We start from the raw sequence: 22890 nt of genomic DNA on the forward strand, positions 1-22890 counted from the left end.
TGCCTTTGCATTAGCCTTATGTGCATATAGCCAGCACTGGGTATCACACTGCCAGAGTACATTAGGATAGGTTACTAAATTACATTTAAGAGGAAGTACAGTGTTATTATAGACTTTGAACCAAGATATACTGAAAAATAATCACAGAGGTGTCATTATTTTGTCCACAATAAATATATTATGAATTTGTAGTTTGTGTCAAATAGCACATGATTTTTAACCAGCGTTTTATAGTAGCTGGAAACTTTTCAGTACTTAAAAATGTGTTGAAACGCTTTCACTTATCACAAGAAAAAAGGAAAGAACATTTTAAAATGGATAAAAAAAACCTAAGCATTTCATATCAATACATCTTATCTCATACATATTGGAGCTTTATAAAAAACTAATTGCACTGATTCAAGTTTCCTCTGAAATCAGTGGAAAATCATGTCGATGACAAATTTAAACAATACCACTCCAGACTATAAATGCATGACCTAATTATGCAAAAACAGAATATATGTGAGTAGCTTTATGCATATGAGTAGTCTCGTGTGCGTAAGTGTTCCAAAGATTTAAGCCGAAATCTCTGTACCACATTTTGATACCTTTGTAATATAAAATACTTGTTTTAAGATTTAAGAGCAGTTTGAAATGCTAAATGAAGCCATCATGGCTGCATGAAATATTGTAATATTATACTCAAAACAGTTCCTATTTTGAAGTCAATGGGACTTTTGCCTAATGAAATCATGTAAACACTGAAGCACTTCATGCCTATCATGAACTTTATTCCTTTATTGTGTCTAACTGCTATAGTATGTTATCACTCTCACATGATTACACAATAGTATTAGTAATTCCCCCCCAACAGCCTAATGATCAATGGGAGTCTTTTCATTGAATGGACTCTGGATCTGGCCCAAAAGTGAGTACCAAAATCACTGTTCTATTACGAAGCATAATAAAGACTAGAAATTCCTATTTTAATGGGCTCAGTTGCTTCTAATAATCGTAGCCCTGTGTGGCAATCAAAAACAGATTTTTCCAAGGCTTCTTTGTATGTTAATTTCTTCTTTGTTTTGGGGCATGTAATGGCTTTAACATGTGACTTGTCATCTTTCATTTTTGTAGCTGTGATAGCATCAATAATGCCATTCTTAATAGCATCTTCCATAGACAACCTGCACTGAGATTTTGGATCTATCAGTCCACCAGTCAAGTATTGATACTGCAGGCAGCGAATGCCTGTGTCTTTGTTCAGGACATTTACATTCATAGCTTCAATGGCTGACATAATTTTGTTTGTTACAGGATGAATGATCCCAGTAAAGACTAACTCACACTGCTGAATTTGCTTAGCACTTATTTCATCTATTAACTCCCTTTGCAAAGCTTCTGAAACACTGTATTTTTTCCCAGTAAATGGATCAATGATGCCTCCTGTACTGGCTTGAGCTTCAAGACACCTTAGGGCAGTAATTCTATCCACCAAGTTTTTGCGTGAGGCTTTTAGAACTGTAATTCTTTCATTGGTGTCAGAAAGCCAGTATCCTGCAATAGGGCTGTTCATATCTTTACATGGTCGTGAACTGCTAAGCAAAATATCACCAAACTCATTAGCTGTGATGAGGCCTTCCTTATATTTATTGACTAATGTTCTGTCAATTGTACCCTGTGTTAATGACTCTTCAATATTAAACTGTATTCCAGTTTTGAGATCTGTTAGCAAAAGAGAAGAGTTTCCACAGGAATCAAAACATGTAGACTCCTTCCACTGAAATTCCCGTTCTAATAGCTCAAGATATGTACTTTTATCAATTAAATCCCTTTGATAAGCCTCATATGAAGTCATTTCTGTTCCAGTTTTGATGTCTACCACGGAAATTTTATTAACTTTTTCTGCTGATGGGCTAGTAATTTTTCTGTCCCCAACTGGAAGCAGAACACATTTGCTATCTACATCAAACACACAAATTTTCAGCAACTCATAGTAGTACATGGCTTGCCTATTATTTGGGTTTTGAAAACACTTTGCATTACTAGAAGGTTCATGTAAAAATTTTAAAATTGTGTTATTTAGTAAGCCTAGCTGCACTGCGACATCTGGAGGAATACGAACACTTCTTACAGGGTCAATAATTCCCCCACTTGCAACCTGGGCTTCAAGAATATTTTTACCTTTTTGTCTTTCCAGGATTCTAGCTTCAATAGCTTGATACACCGATATTATTTTACCAGAACAGTAATATCCTAAAACTGCTTTCTCTGCCTCAAGTAGTCTACCTTTGAATTCATTATCTACAAGTCCTTTAACAATTGAGTCATCGACAGAATATTTCTGACCTGTTGTGGGATCAATGATGAAACCCGTGGCAGCCTGGGCTTCTAAAAATGCTAATGCTAATGTTTTTTCAATTATTCTTTTCTTTGCTGCTAAAGCAAAAGAGATTATTTCTTTGCTGGATTCAAAGTACAGCCCAGCCATAGCAGTAGGTTTAGTTAAAAACATTTCAAGACTTTTCTGAACCTCATCAATTGACTTATGCCCTGAATGAAGCTGTTCAACTGTGCTCCTGTCTAGCAGCTTAACTTCAATCAACTGCCTGGCAGTTACATCATGTCGGAGACCTTGAAATTTAAGATAGTCTTCCCCAGCAGAATATTCATAGTGAACCACATCAACATTCTTCACATCCTTGCCCTCTAAGAAAGAGCTAATCTTTGGAAAATCTTCTCCCCTTAAACCTTCAGACGTTTGGTATCCCTCAAACATCCTGTCTTCATTACCAAGATTCTTGTCATTTTCTTGTTTTAATGTTGTAACTTCAACAAGCACATCATATTGCTTGCTCTTTACTATCTGTAAACAGGAATTTTTTGACACAATGAGCAATAGAGCTGGAGAACGTAATCTGCACTTTACATAATTCAGGCCAAAGTCCACCACCAGAAGAATGCAATGGAGAAAGTGAACAGCAGAAATCATGAATAAGAAATTTTATTAGCATGGACTGCACAGAATATTATTAACTATATATTTTTTTAAATGGTACACCTCAAATATTCATTTCAGAAAGGATAGATTAATGGGAATGTGGATGAAATGCAAGGTAGAAATTTTATTCTGTGCTTATTACCTGCACTTATTGATATCACTCAATGCACTTTTAACCATAACTGAGTATAATCATTGTATGTGAATTTCTATAATGTACATAAAAAGAAAAGGAGTACTTGTGGCACCTTAGAGACTAACAAATTTATTTGAGCATAAGCTTTCGTGAGCTACAGCTCACTGCATCTGATGAAGTGAGCTGTAGCCCACGAAAGCTTATGCTCAAATAGATTTGTTAGTCTCTAAGGTGCCACAAGTACTCCCTTTCTTTTTGCGGATACAGACTAACACGGCTGCTACTCTGAAACCTGTTATAATGTACATAGATAAGCAGAAGAGGTCCCCATACACCAGAATAAAAAGAATATACAACAGAGAGCATAGAACAGCAATACCAACTTTTAAAGAATGGAATAATAAAAACCAGCACCAGCAAGGCAAATGTCAACAAAACTCAGAGTATACCTCCAAAGGGTGCATGAGCTTTACTAGTCCTGTTCCATGTTTTTCTTCTTCATGCCTAGTAGCTTGCCAGGAAGTGTGAAAGTTTTTATCTCTTAATTTGTCTATTTCTGATATTCTTGTCATGGGGTCTGTTTTATCAAAAGTTATCTGGAGCTGGGTGCTTGTCTGAGAAACAAACTCTGTAAAAGACTGTTGGCCTGTATCATCTCGGGATTGGTTTGTTCTTGACAACTGGAGCTGCGCCTCTTTTGGTTCTGTATCATCAGCACCCAGGTGCAGCTCCTTTTCTCCTAATCGATCCATTTTAAACCCCGGAATGTTTATATCAACCTGTCTCTCCTGTTTCTGTCTGAACAATGAAGAAGTTGTTTTTGCACATGGATGAAGTTGTTCTAAATCTCTAGGTGAGGTTTCTCCCAGGTAATTAAACTCCTTTCCCTTCTTCTCAAAGTCCAATTTGAATATAGAATCTTTGATGTTATTATGTTGCTTAACTCCATTCTGAAACATTAGGAACTGATGTTCACGTTCCTTCATTGGCATGTCCATATCCTGTTTTAGGGTCTCCACCATGCGCCTCTGTACCTCCAATTCCTCCTCAAGTTTCCGATATTTCTGAAAATAATCCATTTCAGCATGATTTCCTTGTTGTAGTTGCTCATGACATTTCTGAAGTCTTTCTTGCAGATCTTCAATTTGCATCTTGTACAATTTAATATTCTCTTCAGCCATATCTTTTTCTTGCTGCAGAGTGACACATTCCAGTCTTATACCCGAAATGTCATTTTCAGTGATGCTATGGGATTCCAGTAGTTTTTCAACTTTTTTTCTAAATTCCTCTGCAGAATGTTTAAACCTAATGGACTCTTCCTGAAACAGAGCCATCTTTTTGCGTGCCGTTTGCTCATCTAGGGTCTTTTGATGGAATTCATCCTGCAGCTTCTTCAGTTTACTATTTAGCTCTTGTATATGAGTTTGCTGTAGCTGTATTTTCTGCTCACTCAACCTCTTTTCAACAGTGAAAGAATTTAGTTGTGCATTTAGATTTTTAACCTCTATCTCAGCGTTCAGTTTGAAAGCTCCCTGCTTATCACACTTCTGCTTAAATTCACTGGCTAATGTTTTTGTTTTTATTAGGTCATCTTCTAGACTTTTGACTTTACTTATGAATTCTTGCTCAGTTATTATCTGCTTGTGCAACTGTTCATTTGTGGTACGTAGCTGCTCTTTAAAACCATCTGCTAGGGTTTTTAAGGCATCATTTTTTCTCTGAATACTTTGTTTCTCCAAAATTATCCTCTCTGATTCAGACTGAATTTGTTGCATCATTATTTTGGTTTCAGTATTCGATCTGGTAAGCTCTTCTACCTTTTGTTTCAATGATTCTGCCAAATGATGGCTTTTGGCCAAGTCGTCTTTCACCTTTTGAATCTTCTGTTGATTTTCATTCTCTGCTCTTGTCTTTTGAAGCAGCTGTTCCTGGATTTTTTTATACTGTTCTTGCAGATTATTTGCTTCTCCTCTGCATGACTGTGTTCTTTGTTCAGCTATCAACTTCTCTTTCTGGAGAGAGTTGATTTGTGAATTTAAATGCTGAATAGTGATTTCAATTTGTGTGTGTGATCTAGTCAATTCCTCTACTTCCCTTTTTAACTGTGCCTTTTCCTGCTGAAGAGATTTCATCTCTTCTTGATAATTTACTTTAATTTTCTTAAGATCTATGGCCTCTTGCATTACCTCTTCAGCTTTACCTGTGGTTTTGTGCAGCTGCCTATCAAGTTCTTTCAACTGTTGCAAATATCCCTGCTCTACCTGATCTTTTTGGTCCAACTCAATTTTCAGACATTTAAGTGTATTATTGGCATCATCTAATTTCTCTTTTAGTAAACGAGCCTTTTCTTCAGCTGATGCTTTCTGAAGTTCAAGATCATTTAGTTCGTATTTTAGATCTTTAATGTTTTTTTCAGCCTTTTTGTTGGCAATAGTCAGCTCATCTACCTGCTGTATAAGCTCCTCTACTTTCTTTATTTCTAGTTTTTTCTGGAAACCTATAATTTCAGAATCAACCCGATAATGCTTGTCTTGCACAGATGTGCAAGTTGGCAGCACATTCTCTCTTATTAAGGAATATCTGCTTTCAACTATTTGCCTTCTAGCTTCAGTTTTCTCTTTCTCTTGGAGCTTTATTTCTGCTAGATTCCCTTGATACTCAAAACCTTGTTCCATTTGCTTTATTAGTTTCATAAGCTTTTCCTCTCCTTCTGTTTTTTTCCTCAATTCTGCCATTAAAGCTTTTTTCTGCTGCTCTAAATCCTGAAGATTTGTGTCTTTCCTTCTCAGGTGCTCTTCAAGTTTTCTTCTAGCAGCAGTACTTTCCTCTATTTGAGTTCTAAAAGCTCTGAGGTTTTCTTCAACTACACTTCTTTGAGCCTCTGCCTGCAAGATGAGCTGCCTTACATGTTCTAACTCCTGCTCTGCAGATACTTTCTCTTTAGCAATGCTCTCAAGCTCTATCTGATACCGCTTTGCCTCTTGCTCAGCCTTGGTTTTCTGAAAAGATATCTCTTCCACATACTTCTGCTGTTTCTTCAGCTCATTGTCTGCAGCTTCCTTCACTTTGGGGAGTTCCTGTTCTACACGGAACTTTTGTTTCTTCAACTCCTCTAACATTTTCTCAAGCTCATTTATCTTTCCCATAAGTTTTCTGTTCTCATCAATTGTTGACTTCTGTTGTGCCATCAGATCTGAGTATGCTGCACGTGCTGATTCCGCCTCATTGTTTATAATCTATAAGAAAATTTAAAATATACAAATATGTTTAAATCTGTTCTTTTTTAATATAGCATGTGAAATCTGTTGTATTATTTTCAAAACATAGTTGAAAATACTTACTAACGTATATTCGGCATGTCAATACAGTAGGATGAGCAGTTCCCACCACCATCACCTTCTCCTTACATAGAAAGCTTCAGACAAGAAATCATTAGTTCACGATGAAAAAATCCTTCATAAAGGAATCCACAAAGGGGAGAAGTCCCAAAGAATCTCTTTTGTTACTCAGCAAGCACTAAATGGTTAGAAAAGTCAGACAGCCACTTGCATATGATCTTGCTCAAAACAAATAGCTATAACAAGTAATGAACAAAACACAATATGCAAGGATCACACAGGTCAAGGAAGTTCAGCATTTCCAGTTTGGTTCAGTAGGAATTTAAAGCATTTTATGTTTACAACAAACATAATACAACACAAATTTGGAAATCTGCCCAAGAAAAGAAATAATACATGAAGCTGCACTCAGGATGTGTCCACACTAGGAAAAAAGGTGTTTTCTTACCATGTGTTAGCTAACACATGTCAACTAGGAGATAGTAAACTCTTAATGAAGAGAGGGCAGATAGTAGTTTCCACGCATAAGCAGATGGAGGAAGTAGTTTCCGCACATTAGCAGATGGAGGTAGACACTAGGAGGGAGAAGAGGGTTCATCTCGACCTGCTAACGTGTTCAAACTACAATTGCCTTGTCTTCACTAGAATTTTATCATGTTCGCTAACATGAGGTAAGAACACAGGTTTCTTCCTAGTGAAGGCAAGGCCTAGTGTGAGGTAAAAAGCAAGCAATTTTTCTAATAAACAGAAGGTTATTTTATTTTAACAAACTTGCCTGATTTCAGTTGCAATGAGACTACACTTACATATCACGAGAAGTACTAATGAAAAGGCAGCTTCATTCCCTCTTTTCCTCCTTCACTTGGATGATTTTAAGTAAACACTTAGGAAATGTCTACACTGAAAAAAAAATAAAAAACAACCTGCAGCAGCAAGTTTCTGAGCCTGGATCAACTCAAGCTGTGGGGCTAAAAACAGCATTGTAGAAGTTCAGGTTCAGGCTGGTGCCTAGGCTCTGCAACCCCATCAAGGATGTGGGTCTCAGAACCCGGGTTCCAGCCCAAGCCAGAACATCTACACTGCTATTTTTAGTCCTGCAGCATGCGCTCCATAGGCCTGAGTCTGTTGACCCAGGCTCTGATATTTGCTGCTGTGGGTCATTTATTGCAGTGCAGACACACCCTTACAGATGTTGGGATTAAACTGGATCATCTTAGGAGCATCTCCTTTTATGCTGACAGTTACACAACAAACGTATTAAATGTAAAGTGTTTTTAGACAATTAAAATTGAGAATCTGATTGCAGTTGCATCTAGAATCACAAATTAAATTTTGCTATTATGCAATCTTGCACTCTTTCTGATTAGCAATGTGAGGCATCAGCTGGGAGGTATACCTGCTAGTATAACACTGTGACATTAAAATTTGATGAAACAAATTCAAAATTATTGAAAAAAATCAATTGTTTTGCCATCTCTGAATTTATACTGATTAATAGAACAACAACATATTAATTTATAGTTATGCTCAATCAACTTTAAATCAGCTCCACCTTCAGATCTTTTTGTCCAAGATTCAAATACTGAGTTAGATTGATTTTTGAATGGTAATTATTTTTAATTGGTGTTTGATTTGCATTAAGAGAAAACTTCTGGTACCTCAATATTTTTTTCTGTTCTTTTTCTCTTCATCACCCATGTCATTACTTTTTATTTGCTTTGCTTTTCCCCAGAATTAATGTTCCGTTTCTGTGTTTTCATTTTACCATCTGGAGCTTATTGTCTATTTCAGGTACCTTGGTGCTAGGATTTTTACCAGCAGGAGAGTGAGTTTGGGGGGGGGGGGGGGGGGGGGGAGGGTGAGAAAACCTGGATTTGTGCTGGAAATGGCCCAACTTGATTATCATACACATTGTAAGGAGAGTGATCACTTTAGATAAGCTATTACCAGCAGGAGAGTGGGATGGGAGGAGGTATTGTTTCATGGTCTCTGTGTATATAATGTCTTCTGCAGTTTCCACAGTATGCATCCGATGAAGTGAGCTGTAGCTCACAAAAGCTTATGCTCAAATAAATTGGTTAGTCTCTAAGGTGCCACAAGTACTCCTTTTCTTTTTGCGAATACAGACTAACACGGCTGTTACTCTGAAACCTACCTTTACTCTGCATTTCTGCAACCAGCAATAAATCTTCCGTTTGTTGGTACTGATCTAATTCATCCTCTGCACCCTGTTTGTTCAAGCTGATGCCTGTATTGGCCAAACTATGAATCTTAGTCTGTGTCAAATTCTCTTTATTTTCTCTACTGTCATTTCCAAATTGTATGTTTGCTAATTCAGCTTCTGAAACTGGAAAAATATTCTCTTCCCTTGGAATTACTTCTTTCATTGAACTGGTTATTTTTACATTTGTCTCCCCTAAAAGTTGTCCCTCTAAACCTGGACCACTGTGTATTCGTGACTTTTCAAAATTTAATATAAGTCGTTCTGAAGCATTTTCTATATGCTGCTTCCCTTAGAAATACCAAACAGGTATGCAATATTTGCTTGAACTATATTCTGTGCTTGAGTTGGATTTAGAGTTTGTCTTTCTGGAGAGTTGTTTTCTGCTACAAAACAGCTGTCATCCAAAAGGGGCATTATGGAGTTTGTTTGTGTTCCCTTCATCTGCATCAGAAATGCTATCTTCCTCACAGGCTGCAAATTCAGCTTTGTCGTCTTTTTACTTCCCTTGTAACACTTTCATCTCTCTGGGGGTGGTTTCCTGCTTTACAGTTGATATAGTTTCAACACTCTCTTGCAACTCGTCTTCAAAGTTTAAAGATACATTGTCACTGCTTCCGTTGAGGCTATGATCTTTAGCATTTAGCATAGTAGATTTTCAGCAAGTGGTCTCATTGAAAGATGTTCTTGTTTCCTGTTTGGGTTGGCACCCACAGCATATCTTCCAGTCTTTTGAATGACATCATCTCTCTTCATCATTAGCTTAAAGTTAGTTTCTGAATACAACCCACGTTTCTCCTTTGTTGGAGCATCTTCCCTTGCTCTTCTTAAAACATCTTTTTCTTTGATTTCATGCATTTTCTCCACTAATACTTCATAAAACTTCTTCGGCTCTCCCCGTTTCCTGTCCCATTCCATCAACAATTGGCTGATTTTACACCTCACCAGAATCGTCATTTATATTAACAATGACACAAATTTGAGATTTCTACCATTCTCTGTGTTTTGATGCTGTTTACCAGAAAGGGTGGTTACTTCCTTTCCTGTATGTAGCTGCTCTTCTCCATTATTTCTACCAGCACTTTCTTGACCATGAGGCTTCAACAGTTGCTTTGATGTTCTGTCCGTTATGATTTTATCATGTATGTCAGTATCAAATTCTTTTCTTTGAATTTCCAACTTACTCTCAGATATACTATGAGAAATATCTTTCTGCAAATCTCTCTCATCTATTGGGTTTTCTCCAACTGTGTTTTTCTGTCTTTGTTCAACTGTTTCATCACATCCCAAAGGTTCAAAAACTACAGCTACCATCATGGTTTTCTGGAATTCAGGCTCAGCGGATAAACTCTGAGCTGACAGCACACAGGTTTAAATTTAGATTTTAAATGTCAAAGACTTCATAGCAAGGACCTTATTTTATCCTTTTTCTGTGCACCAAACTCTTAATGACATCATTCAGAATTCTTAACAAAGACAAGGATAGAATAAAGTCCTGAATGTCAGAGGAAGAAATTAGAAGTATAATCCCAGAAAAATTGATGACTGTTTCTGCTTTGAAATGGAAAAGCTCCAGGATACGCTACTTTGATTCCAAAAGGAATTAATATAGTGCTTTGCAATTAGAAAGCAACCTTAAATTATCTACTAAGAAGTTATCAAGGAAGTAGAACTCTGCATATGTTTTGCAAAAAACAGTCTTGCAGACACAGCTCGGAACAGACAAAAATGGTTTATAAAATTAAATTATTCTTGAGAAACTTGAAACCAACCAGTCAAACCCGACAAATGTCTTGGTCTCTAGATATTTTTCTTTTTTGTTTTCATTTTTACCAGCAGCATGAATTATAAACATAAAGCCTCCTTAGATTGTAAAAAAACAATGTCTCATGCAACAGATGCTACATGGTAAAAAAAAAAAAAAAAAAAAAGATGTACACTTTTCATACTTATGCTATTCTGTTCAGAGGTGTGTGACAGAAAGAACATGCAGCAAAGACAAAGATGGCAGCAAGATTATTTAACATCCCTTTAAGGATCCAGCGTCTTGTCCAATGATTACGTAAATAAATATTAAAAATTAAAACTTGTTAAAATAACTCCAATCCTGTTTTATGTATTTTTGATACTGGACAAATCGTTCAGTATATGATTTGGCAGAAAACTATGAGGATACAATGTATAAATTAAGACCCTATCATCCTTAAAGAGTAAATATATAATTGCTTTAGAAACACATGATATTTTTAAAGAAAGTGAAGAGTAGATAATATTCTCTGTTTAAATCTTTAAAGCATTGATTTAAACTGCGTATTTTTGAACAAATTTTTATAGTCTCCATTTATTCTTGTTAACGAGACCTCATACTCACTGTGAAAAAAGTTAATTTGCCTCAAAGAATCAATGCAGAAGAATGACAAAAGAAAAAGAAGCCTAAACATTTAAAAGGCATCAAAACAAACTTAAGAAATTAGTGAAGGGGTTATTGCACTCCCCTATTTAAATAAGAAATTCCTTATGCACTAAAAGCAAGCTTGTGTGCATGCTGCAGATGAAATTCAACCCTGTGCAGAGGGATAATGGAAGACCTAAGCACCACTTAGGTCCCATTTAAGCACACTAACTAGGACTTAAATAGGACATTAATAGTGCATGGGAGTTGGGCTGGCTCTCTGCACAGGGGCAAATTTCAGCTTGCATTTGTAAGTACAGCATATATCCAGCCCTAAAATATACACCAAATAAATACAGTTCACATTCCAAACATCCAGTGTGGTTTCTGTGGTAAAAATAAAACTGCAAATTAAATTTTCAAAAATTAAAAAGCAAGTATTGTCTATGTCTGAATATAGATGATGAATTATGATTTATAAAGATGGACAGCTTTTGGTGGAAATTTAAATTATTTTCTTTACAGAGGTATACTTTTATATTTTCCTTGTTTATTAGAAATAAAAAAGTTTAAAAAAAATGTTTGACTCAAAGGGACCCATCACTACCAGCTAATTTGTGCTAGGTCTTAAGTAAAACTGTCCCGGTGCATTATAATTTCTCTTGTCCTATAGATAATTTCCTTCTCTGCAGAATTCAGTGAATCACAGTGGGTCCCTGTAATGTGACCCTCCCATCTGGAAGGACTGATGGAATGTGAGGACTTTGCAGACAGACATCAGTGTTTATACGAACAATAGCCGCACAGATCAATATCCATATATTCCCATGTATGTGAGGTATATAAGGAATTTCAGTTCTTAGTATTTTCAGCTAAAATTATGATCCAAGTCCAATAGCTGTTTTATTTCCCCCAACAAAATGATTTCTATTTTCCTGCGACCTACCTCTTCTTCTTCCAGTCTTTTCAAAGAGTCACCAGCAAATTTAATATACTGGGTCATCAGGGTCACCAAGGCAGTGTAGCGTGTTCGTAAATCCATGAACTGCATAGAAACAAAAGAGGAAAAGGGAAGAGGAAAATGGTACCACTCACAGTGACTTGGAATGCATTCAAATAATGTCCAAGAACTAGTTCTAGACTTAAACTGGCCTTTACGAAAGTTATATATGGCACAGAGCTCGTAATAAGACAAATCTTGATCTTGGTTTAAGGAACATAATAGTCACAAAGAACCACATAAACAGTCTGTTCACAGGACCATCTGACCCTAAGAATGGTCAGCCTGGTATGTAAGAGGCTGAATGGAAGTGACCTGCATCTGCTAGGTGGGTAACTGGTGTGGTGGAACTCTGGGGACAAAAGAATGTGGGGAGAACAAACTCAAGGAAATAATCTTTCTAATCACAAAGATCCTAACTCCTTGGTACTGTAGCACTAGAGTGGTAATAGTTACTTGAATGACATTTCAAGTACTAGAGTGGTAAAAGTAACTTGAATGACATTTGTGCTCCTGTGTCACCCTGGGGCTTTGGAAAATTCCACCCCCTAGAGCTGTAGTATCCCCAATAGTACTCCAGCCTGAGTGAAGGGACCTAAGGTCCCTATCTTATGTTGGAGGGGCTTCAAAATCTTAACCCCTTGATAGCTGGATGGATAGATAGAGTATCTTCATCCCGATAAGCCTAGGTCTTTGTTTCTGGCTGTCAGCTCCTGTTTCAGAATTGTCAGCTAGAGAGAGTCACTTCCAGGCCAACCTGCCCCATTCACTCTTGTACTCAATCAGTCCTCTGGGGACAAAATTGCACCTCTGCATGCACAAATGGGCTGCAGGGAGGCATAGCCTCTGAATCTGCTACAACAGAGCCTTGTGGCACCACAGTGATGGTGAAAGCTACCCATGGGGTGGCAGCCTGAGACATGATTTGTCTCACCATGTTAATAAACAGTTTTATTTTTCTCTGTTTTCTATGTTTCTCATCCAAGCTTTTCATGGGTATTTTGTTAACTGTTTATCAACACCAACATTCAAATATATAATCAGATACTGTGAGATGTATAACAGTATATTTACATCAGGATTTGTCTATGTACAGTAAAGATCATGTGTGGGGTTACTACATTTAATTATTAATAAATTCCAGTGTTGCATTTCCTCCACTCTACAACAGGCTGCTAAATGAATGCACATTTCCCTGTCAAAGAACATCCAGTTACCTCTTGTATAATGAAGTCAGATGAGCTCTGCATTCTCCGGCGTTTCACTGGAGATTTTTGTTGTGAGTCAACCATAGCCCTGTATGTCATTGTCTGCAGTTCATAATCCTGTAAAAATAATGCAGTCAGAAAAGTTATCAGCACTCTCTATCACACTGACATTAAATAACGTATTTATAATGCAATTTAGCAGCAGAGCACCACTGCTTGCATGTTGTATCCATTGTACAATACCAGTATACATGTAAAGGACACATTATCAAATTAAACTCTGTTATATGTGTATAATTTTTCTTACCTTTACTGAAGCTGAGTATTGCTCTGAATATTTCTGGCATTCATCTATTTTATTTTGTTTCATTTCAATTTCAGAAACCAGCATCTGTAAAATATATGTGTATATCTTCAGCATAATAATAATTAATAATAATAGAAATAATAATCATAATAATAATGCTTTTCTCTCCCTTTGTTATGGCTGATAAGTATTATTATTATAAGAATTTCTAAGTTTCCCACCATCAAACTATTTATAGCACTGCTTGCATTTCACTGTCCTATAGCTAGTTGGAATCCTGGGTCCTGATCGGAATCCTAGAAAGTCAATAGAAAGACTCCCATTGTCTATAAGTCTCCAGGACCTGATGGAATTCACCCAACAGTTCTGAAGGAACTCAAATGTGAAATTGCAGGACTACTAACTGTCATCTGCAACCTATCATTTAAATCAGCTTCTGTACCAAATGACTGGAGGATAGCTAATGTGACGCCAATTTTTAAAAAGTGCTCCAGAGCTAACTCTGGCAACTACAGGCCAGTAAGCCTCCCTTCAGTACCGGGCAAATTGGTTGAAACTATCGTAAAGAACAAAATTGTCAGACACATAGATGAACATAATTTGTTGGGAAATAGTCAACATGGATTTTGTAAAGGGAAATCATGCCTCACCAATCTACTAGAATTCTTTCAGGGGGTCAATAAGCATGCGGAAAAAAGAGATCCAGTGGATATAGCGTATTTAGATTTTCAAAAAGCCTTTGACAAGGTCCCTCACCAAAGGCTCTTAAGAAAAAAAAGCAGTCATGGGATAAGAGGGAAGGTTCTCTCATGGATTGGTAACTGGTTAAAAGATAGGAAACAAAGAGTATGAATAAATGGTCAGTTTTCAGAATGGAGAGAGGTAAATAGTGTTGTCCCCCAGGGATCTGTACCTGGCCCAGACCTATTTAACATATTCATAAACGATCTGGAAAAAGGGGTAAACAGTGAGGTGGCAAAATTTGTAGATGATACAAAACTACTCAAGATAGTTAAGTCCCAGACAAACTGCGAAGAGCTACAAAAGGATCTCAAAAAACTGTGTGATTAGGCAACAAAATGGCAAATGAAATTTAAAGTTCATAAATGCAAAGTAATGCACATTGGAAAACATAATCCTAACTATACATATACAATGATGGGGTCTAAATTAGCTGTTACCAGTCAAGAAAGAGAGCTTGGAATCATTGTGGATAGTTCTCTGAAATCATCCACTCAATGTGCAGCGGCAGTCAAAAAAGCGAACAGAATGTTGGGAATCATCAAGAAAGGGATAGATAATAAGACAGAAAATATCATATTGCCTCTATATAAATCCATGGTATGCCCACACCTTGAATACTGCGTGCAGATGTGGTTGCCCCATCTCAAGAAAGATATATTGGAATTGGAAAAGGTTCAGAAAAGGGCAACAAAAATTATTAGGGGTATAGAACAGCTTCCGTATGAGGAGAGATTAATAGGACTGGGACTTTTCAGCTTGGAAAAGAGGTGACCAAGGAGGTATATGATAGAGGTCTATAAAATCATGAGTTGTATAGAGAAAGTAAATAATGAAGCATTGTTTACTCCTCCTCATAATACAAGAATAAGGGGCCATCAAAAGAAATTAATAGGTAGCAAGCTTAAAACAAACATAAGAAAGTATTTTTTCAAGCAACGCATTGTCAACCTCTGGAACTCCTTGCCAGAGGATGTTGTGAAGGCCAATACTATAACGGGGTTCAAAAGGGAGCTAGATTGATTCATGGAAGATAGGTCCATCAATGGCTATTACCACGACGGGCAGGAATGGTGTCCCTAGCCTCTGTTTGACAGAAGCTGGGATTGGGTGACAGGCCATGGATCACTCAATGACAACCTGTCTGTTCATTCCCTTTGGGGCACCTGCCACTGGTCACTGTCAGAGGACAGGGTATTGGGCTTGATGGACCTTTGGTCTGACCCAGTATGGACGTTCCTATGTTCTTATTGAGTTCCATGTGATTTAGATCCAGGCCGCTGGTAAAATACTGTAAAAATAGTGTCTGCATCCTGGACACCTGCAAGGCTAAAAGCTGCTACATTTTTAGCTAAAGAGACAGATTCTTTAATGAGGGCTGTCACAGACTCACTTCCTCTGTGGATCAGGCACAGATGGTGACCTGAAATACACACTATCAGGGGATTACATAAACATTTGGTTGCCAGCCAGTTGTTTGACTGTGGCATGTTCATACCCCTTTATTATTCACTATTATTGAACATTCACACAAAGTGGTTCTGTTTGCCTAACATTTAGGGAATGGCTGTCCTTCCTGGTCTCAATCCTGTAAGGTGCTGAGCACTCTGGTGACAAACCAGTAAAGCACTAAAGCACTCCCTTAACTGTAAGCACACAAGCAGTCCTATTGAAGTCACAACACAAGGTGAGTAGCCTTCATGACAATGCCATTCCAGGAATGTGATTAGTTTTTGCTAACTGTGTTTGCTATTGAATGGCAACTGTCTATGGAGCACTGGTGTGTGGCAAGTTGGGATGCACTCCCACTGGCATTATAGAGGAAGGATAGCCCAGAGGTTAAGACACTAGCCTGGGAGTTGGGAGAGCTCCGCTTTGCCACAGACTTCCTGCATGATGTTGGGCAAGTCATTTTGACTCTCTGTGCCTCAGACCCTCATCTGTAAATAAGATTAACAGCACTTCCCTACTTCAAAGAGGTGTTGTGAAGGTAAAAGACTAGCATACTCGGTTACTAGGGGTCACAGAGATATCTGAGATAGCTAAAGGGAGATTGACATCATTGCTTTAAAATGATCTTTATATTTTTTTCTTTTGTTAGTAGAGTCCCATTAATTTTTTTTATATTTTATATTTTGGGGAATTTCATTTTAACGATTTTATCCATGTGAAGAGGAGGAGGAAAGGGGTCCTGCCCGGGGGAGATGAGAGGCCCTGGAGGGGGGAAGGATTGTTGTACAGTGAGCCTGTCCCACACTCACCCAGTAGCACACGATTCCTGTCCATGGGTCCGGGCCCACCTCCCCGCTCCAGGTGTTGCGATGTGGCACTTGGCACTTCCCCTCCATCATGATGACAGAGGGGCGGCTGGACCAAATTTACACAAGTGATGCTGTGACCCTGTACACTACATAACTGAAGCAGGGAGCTGGGCCCAGATCTGAGGGACAGGAGCTGCTGCTGTGAGGTGACTTTTTCATTTCAGTTTGGTTTATACTTTGTTTTGTTTTATTTTATTGTATTTTGCATTTTCAAAAATAACGGGGCTCCAGTTATTAGTTTCAATACTTTTCCCCAGGATGGGATTCCCTTTTTGTACCTTTTGCTGGTTCAGCTGTTTAGCCAAAGCTTTGCTGTTTTCTGGTTGGTTTTCTTGAATCTTTCGCTGAGTATCTTCCACTTTCTGAATCCAGGAATCCAGTGTATGGTAAGTATCTTTGTAATATTTCAGAGATTTACTGATACCCTCTAAGTCACGCAACCTGGTTTAATTTGAGAACAAGAGATGTGATTGGGGAGAAGGTACTGTAAAAAATTATGTAAGTCAACATAGCCTTTAAGATATCAGGTGTCCTAGCACCATCTATCATCATAACAGGAAATTTAATAATTTTTACTAAAATATATTAATGGCAGTTTCTACCACAGAAATCCCCAGCTTAATGACATTCCATAAAGATTAAAGAGGATTTTCACACTAGAGAACACTTGGAAGAGGGAAAGAACATTTATACTAGAAACAACTGACTATGGGTCAAGCCTTCAATGGGCTTTTGTGTTCAGGGAAGGTCCAGTCACAGCAGAAACACTGCGCATTTCCTAAATTAATGAGCCCAGAAGCAGAAAGACCATGCACTAGACACAACATTCCCCAGCACACTGTGAGGAAGCCTCTGCAGAAGCAATTGTCACTGCCATGCAGAAGGATGAGAAGTGGGTGTGTTTTAGGTGTGACCAGTGGGTTTGGTTCTGAGCACGAGTCAAGAGGGCGAAAACCTGCACTGAAGGAGACCAGCAGACCACATCCTCTACTCCTCCCAAGCCAAGTAGGAGTTGGCACAAACGCAAAGTCTTTAGCTGTCCAAAAATGCTAATGTCAATGATCCTTTTGGGGTAAATCCCTCTTTAAACCATATGATTCTGGAAACTACTGAAAACTCACTCAAGTCTGTGGGCCTGCCATTTAAACCAAACAGGCACAGAGACTGAAGTGGAAACTGGTTAAGACTCTTCTATTCTGCAGTTAAATGGGAGCAGAGGGGCAAACAAAGGCAACCTGTGTTATTTCCTGCAAACTGATTTTGGAGTGCTCAGAGTGCTTGAGACTCATCTGCTGTAGTCCAAACAATGTGCCTAAAACCCATACAAATATACTAACCAAAGAGACAGCAGAGACGTGGGTTCAGAGCAATCTGCCTGTCTGTAACCCTATATTTAACAGCTCTGGTATTCTGGTTTGTAATACCTACTTTTGAATCTGCCTTACTTTCAACAATGCTAAGGCCATTCTCTGTGCATGTATGTGTGTGAAAAAGAGCGATTGTGACAGTGATTATGTATTGCATTTGAGGAATTATATTTTGGTACACATATAAACAAATAACAGAGTAAACAAAATAACAATAAATGGTGGGGGAAAAAAAAGGAAAGATGTTTAATTGGAGCCAATATTGACAAATATATGTGTATAGTGAGTATCACTGTCAAACAGTTAGGAAGTAGGAGGGTGAACATTTGCAGAAAACAGTCTGTTTACTGCCACAAATTGCAACGACCACAAGCTGTCATATTTACACTAGAAGTCACTGCGTGTTAACAATAATCTGTCAGCATATTCTACACAGATGTCATGTGAGGAGAGTGTTTGGTTCATGTTTGCCTTGTGAGCAGATAGGGACACTTAAGCTTTTCAGAAAGCTACTGTTTTTTCATTTAAATATATCACTTTGTTTACACATGGCCTACCAGAAAACAAAAAAATTAAGAGTGAAATTTAAAGATACATACACTGCAGTTTAATTTCAGCCAAAAAAGGCTACACATGCCAATTGCATGTTTCTTATACTCAAAAACAGAAGGAAAGTGCTCTTCCCCATAGTTTTTGTGAAAGCCAGTAGCTTGATGGCTAATAATCATACTGACATTCAAACTGTTTTCTTTGACTAGATGCATTTTTGACCAGGTCTTGCCAATCCCTTCTTTAGTTTCTGGCAATTAGAGGTAGAGGCAATAAAATTAGTTAATTATATCCGATTAGTTAACTGATTATCAGTTCCTGCATGGATTGGACTAAGAACGTAAGAACTGCCATATTGGGTCAGACCAAACGTCCATCTAGCCCAGTATCCTGTCTTCCGATAGTGGCCAATTGCCAGGTGCCCCAGAGGGAATGAACAGAACAGGTAACCATCAAGTGATCCAGTCCCTGTCATTCATTCCCAGTTTCTGGCAAATAGAACCTAGGGACACAGTCCCTGCCTATCCTGGCTAACAGCCATTGATGGACCTATCCTCCATGAATTTATCTAGTTCTTTTTTGAACTGGTGGAATAACATAAGGACATCTGCTTTTAAGAAGGGAGAAATCTGAAAGTTTGCCTTGTACAGCATTGTTTCATATAAACAGCAGTATTCTGATACTTCTCTTCAGGGATTCCAGGGTCATAAACTAAAATAAAGAAAATAGTTTTAGTTTGCAAATAATGTTGTTCTCCCTTAATTTGTCCTTAGCTCTAGACAGATAGAATTAAAGAGATTGAAAACAAAAGGATATGAGGTTGGTTGGGAAAGCATTAAGATGTGAACTTCTTCCCTGTGAGAACAATGGATAAGCGCATTCCAGAATACTGTGTGTGGGTGTGTATATTATATATATAACACACACACACATTACTGTTTGTCTGTGTGTGCGCGTGTACATGTGTATAAAAATATTTGAGTAATATTATCCAGGGACATCACCAAAATCTAATCAAAGAGTCACATTTCATAGAACAAATGAACTCGAGTTGCATCATGATATTGCATGAACATAATGGAAGGTCAACAGGACATACTCCAGGGGCAAATTACTGGTTCTTGGCCAAAACCTCAAGTCCTTATTTCAGTTCTTATGCAGACAAAATTATCACTGAAGTCAATGGGAGTTAAGGACTAAGGACTTGAGGTCTTAGGCCCAATGTTCTTTATCAAGAAGTAAACATAAATCTGACCAGCAACTCACAAGTGAAGGTTATCTCATCATTCCCACCTATCAGTACTAACTAGGGGGCAGCAGAAAGCATTTCCCTAAGACAGGAGGCCCTGTTCTGCAGGCATTTTTGCTAGGGGAAAAGGGCAGCATATCTGTGCTGTATCTCGCTAACTACTAAGTGTTATGGTAAAGCCTATATAGCATAGTGTTAAACTGAAGATGTTACACACACTTAAAGTTGTGGCTCTTGTAGAAAAAACTGCAGGGGATCATGTGAACAATGGCAGCAGCACAGAAAAGATAAGCATCCACCATGTTAGCAAGTTTCCTAAATAGTTAAGAAATACATTTCAACCCACGATAATGTTCATTTCTTATTGCTTAAGCAGAAGATAAATTAGCTAAGAAACAACATCAATAGCCTAAAAGATGCTTTGAACACACTACAACATGAAGTGGTACGAACCGGTTTTCAATCTGAGAATGAACATTTTGCCATCTCTCAGACAGCTGATCAGCTTTCTCTTTATGCCAGTCAAAGTCAAGATCGCGTTCCTTATGCGTTTTAAACATTTGATCACTGATTGCTTTGGCTTTCTGCAGTTCATCTTCTAAGGCATGGAATACCTCTCTTTTCTCATCCACTTCAGACCTCCACAGCTAATATGTAATAAAGGATAAGTAAACAAAGTATAGCACTATGTGTGTAAATCAACACATTGCATATCCAGTTTTTTCTGGTTGTTCAGTCTGCTCCAATACCGAAATGACTATGAAACAGCTGTGAACTGAAAATTCTGGGTATAGGAGTCCCAATCCCACACAAATCAAGCACATGGCTTGCAAATTAGCAAGCTAATATTTGTCTAATAAACTACAGAGGTCACTTAAAAAATCTGTCAATTGTAAAATAACATTAGCTCACTGCTTGCAGTATTTAAATGGAAAGTATAAGGGACTGTACAAATACTGAAGGAAGCTTTTCTATTTATTTAAGAAAGTGGCGAAGTTTTTAGGGCAGCCAGTCTTAATGTTGCCTGGAATCTTCCAATAAAAGACAAAAGTCACTAACTCTTTTGTTGCTGCAACCACACACTTTTGGAGCCTCAGATATTCCAAGACACTTACTCTGCAGTGTTTCTCTCTGCACTTGGGAGGTGCATTAGCACTCCTGTTTTGCATGTTATGTGCACAGCTCATACTAACATTTCCAGAGTTATATGTGTATGCAAAATGCAAACTTCTGTAAGTATAAAGTGTCTGTGAGAATTATTTTAACCTACCAAATAATACATTTATTTTCTTATCCTAATTGCCCAAAAGATACAGATTTGTCTAATGTAGCAATCTTAAAATATACAGTCTGCTTAAAAGTAGAAAAGAAGTCTTTGACTGCACCACAAATGTAGTTTAACCAATGGGTTATTATAAAAAGACAATTATTTTACTATACATTATTTTACAATTTACCTATAAAGAAAATATAGCAAATTCATACCTTTAATGTACCCATAAGGTTCTCAATATTATTCTTGTCAGCAGTGACTGCTTCTTCTTCGCACAGTTTAGTCTCATAAAGTTTTACTAGCGCTTCGGCTCCTTGAGTGTTTTTCAGCACCAAATTTACAGTTTTTAACCTGAAACAGTAACCTCTTGTTAACTAATCATGTATTGATAATATTCAAACTGCTCACATTTTTCAGTCTTGCTCTGTGATGTCTGATAACTAGTAATCCTTTTTTTCCACTGTAATGACTTTGATAACTCTCTTACCCTTGATCAGTATTATTCATACTATAAGTATTACTATACTATAGTATTATTCATACTATATAATGACTATAAAGTCATTTTATAACTTTACTGGTTTTTTTATTTACTTTCATTTGGGGCAAAAAAGGTGTACATTAAAATGCATCAAGTAGGAAGTGACGGTTTATTACATACTTTTCTATGTAAATGGAAGACATAGAGTAAACTTGATTCATATTCTGAATGATGACATTGAGCTCAGAACGCAGGTTGGGGACAGAAGGTGAACCAGCAGCTTGACTGAAAAATTCTTCACATTTATCTGTGATCATTCCCAAATCATCCTTGAGTCGATCCAGCTCTTTCTTTAGTGTCTATAAAATGGAAGGCAATTGACAGTATTTATTTATTCTACATCAGCCTGACAGTGTTCATATATCCTAGACATTACTTAGAGTAAACTTCTGTTCTTAATATTATTTTTATTTCTGTGCTCTTTGTTGAAAAAGTGAGGACTGTATGTGCAGCATAGAAAGATGGAAGACTGGCTATTGATTAGTTCCTTTACCTCCACCGATATACGAGAAAATCATGTAGCCACCCCACCCTTCTGAGCTGAACCATAACATGCAAGGATCTGGGTCCGTTTGTTTCAAGAGAAAACTATTCGTTTTGGAAAACCACCACTTCCTAGCTGAACCATTTTTTCCGAATGACTCACCTCTTGTTCCGAGATCCTAAACACACTTTCATGTAGGTCATCCCTCTCCAGCGGAGTCCGAATCTGTCGGATCAAACGGTCCTCACAGCTCTCCAAGCGAAGTCTGATGTTTCTGACTTCTGAGATGTACAGATTGTAAATGGATTCCTCCTGCTCCTCTGTTGAAGTAACCAAAGGTGCTGTTTAGGAAATGAATCTAAATTGCCATGCCATACTTCTCCTCCTCCTAACAACAGATTTTGTAATACCTCAGAATATTACAGCTCTTTCAGGCATTGATTCTACTCCCAGAAAAGCCAACAGGAATTGACTTTAATGGGAATTGGATCAAACCCGTAGTCCTTAGCTGCTACTAGATCATCTCCTTGCACTTCCAAAATTAATGTCTACCAGATTCATAGATTCAAGGCCAAAAGGGATCATCTAGTTTGACCTCCTATATAACACAATCTATAGAGCTTCCCCAAAATAATTCCGATAACAAAACTTGTAGAGAAACATCCTCCTTGATTTAAAAATTGTCAGTGATGAAGAATCCATCACAAATCTTGGTAAATTATTCCAATGGTTAATTACACTCGTTAAAAATTTGCACTCTATTTCCAGTCTGAATTTTCCTAG

General features: G+C 37.7%; 2 protein-coding genes across 7 annotated transcripts in view; both read right to left on the minus strand.

Annotated features, from left to right (window-relative positions):
- Positions 1-22890, minus strand: part of DST (dystonin) — a 468940-nt gene that overhangs the window by 172337 nt on the left and 273713 nt on the right. For all 6 annotated transcript variants that reach the window (XM_077811595.1, XM_077811594.1, XM_077811599.1 and 3 more), the window contains 8 exons: positions 22270-22427; positions 21744-21922; positions 21295-21433; positions 20263-20456; positions 16923-17085; positions 13583-13666; positions 13285-13392; positions 12014-12112 (listed from right to left, as the gene is read on the minus strand). In XM_077811595.1, coding sequence (XP_077667721.1) covers positions 12014-12112; positions 13285-13392; positions 13583-13666; positions 16923-17085; positions 20263-20456; positions 21295-21433; positions 21744-21922; positions 22270-22427 — 1124 coding nt within the window. The remainder of the gene's footprint in view (positions 1-12013; positions 12113-13284; positions 13393-13582; positions 13667-16922; positions 17086-20262; positions 20457-21294; positions 21434-21743; positions 21923-22269; positions 22428-22890) is intronic.
- On the minus strand, positions 935-9992 carry LOC144261865 (uncharacterized). Its single transcript, XM_077811442.1, has 5 exons — positions 9668-9992; positions 8610-8966; positions 7097-7161; positions 3566-6352; positions 935-2845 (listed from the first exon to the last, which is right to left on the minus strand). The coding sequence occupies exons 1-5, from the start codon at positions 9990-9992 to the stop codon at positions 935-937; spliced, it is 5445 nt and encodes a 1814-aa protein (XP_077667568.1).

This window comes from Eretmochelys imbricata, chromosome 3 (assembly GCF_965152235.1).
Source record: "Eretmochelys imbricata isolate rEreImb1 chromosome 3, rEreImb1.hap1, whole genome shotgun sequence".
NCBI lineage: Eukaryota > Metazoa > Chordata > Testudines > Cheloniidae > Eretmochelys > Eretmochelys imbricata.

Excerpts from the sequence above, each read along its gene's own strand:
- LOC144261865 (XM_077811442.1), bottom strand. The coding sequence starts at position 9,992 with ATGATGGTAGCTGTAGTTTTTGAACCTTTGGGATGTGATGAAACAGTT. Across the intron at positions 7,162-8,609 it reads TGCAGAAATGCAGAGTAAAG|GCCTTGCCTTCACTAGGAAG; the intron begins GTAGGTTTCAGA and ends ACCTCACACTAG. Across the intron at positions 2,846-3,565 it reads AGCTCATGCACCCTTTGGAG|ATAGTAAAGAGCAAGCAATA; the intron begins GTATACTCTGAG and ends TCCTGTTTACAG.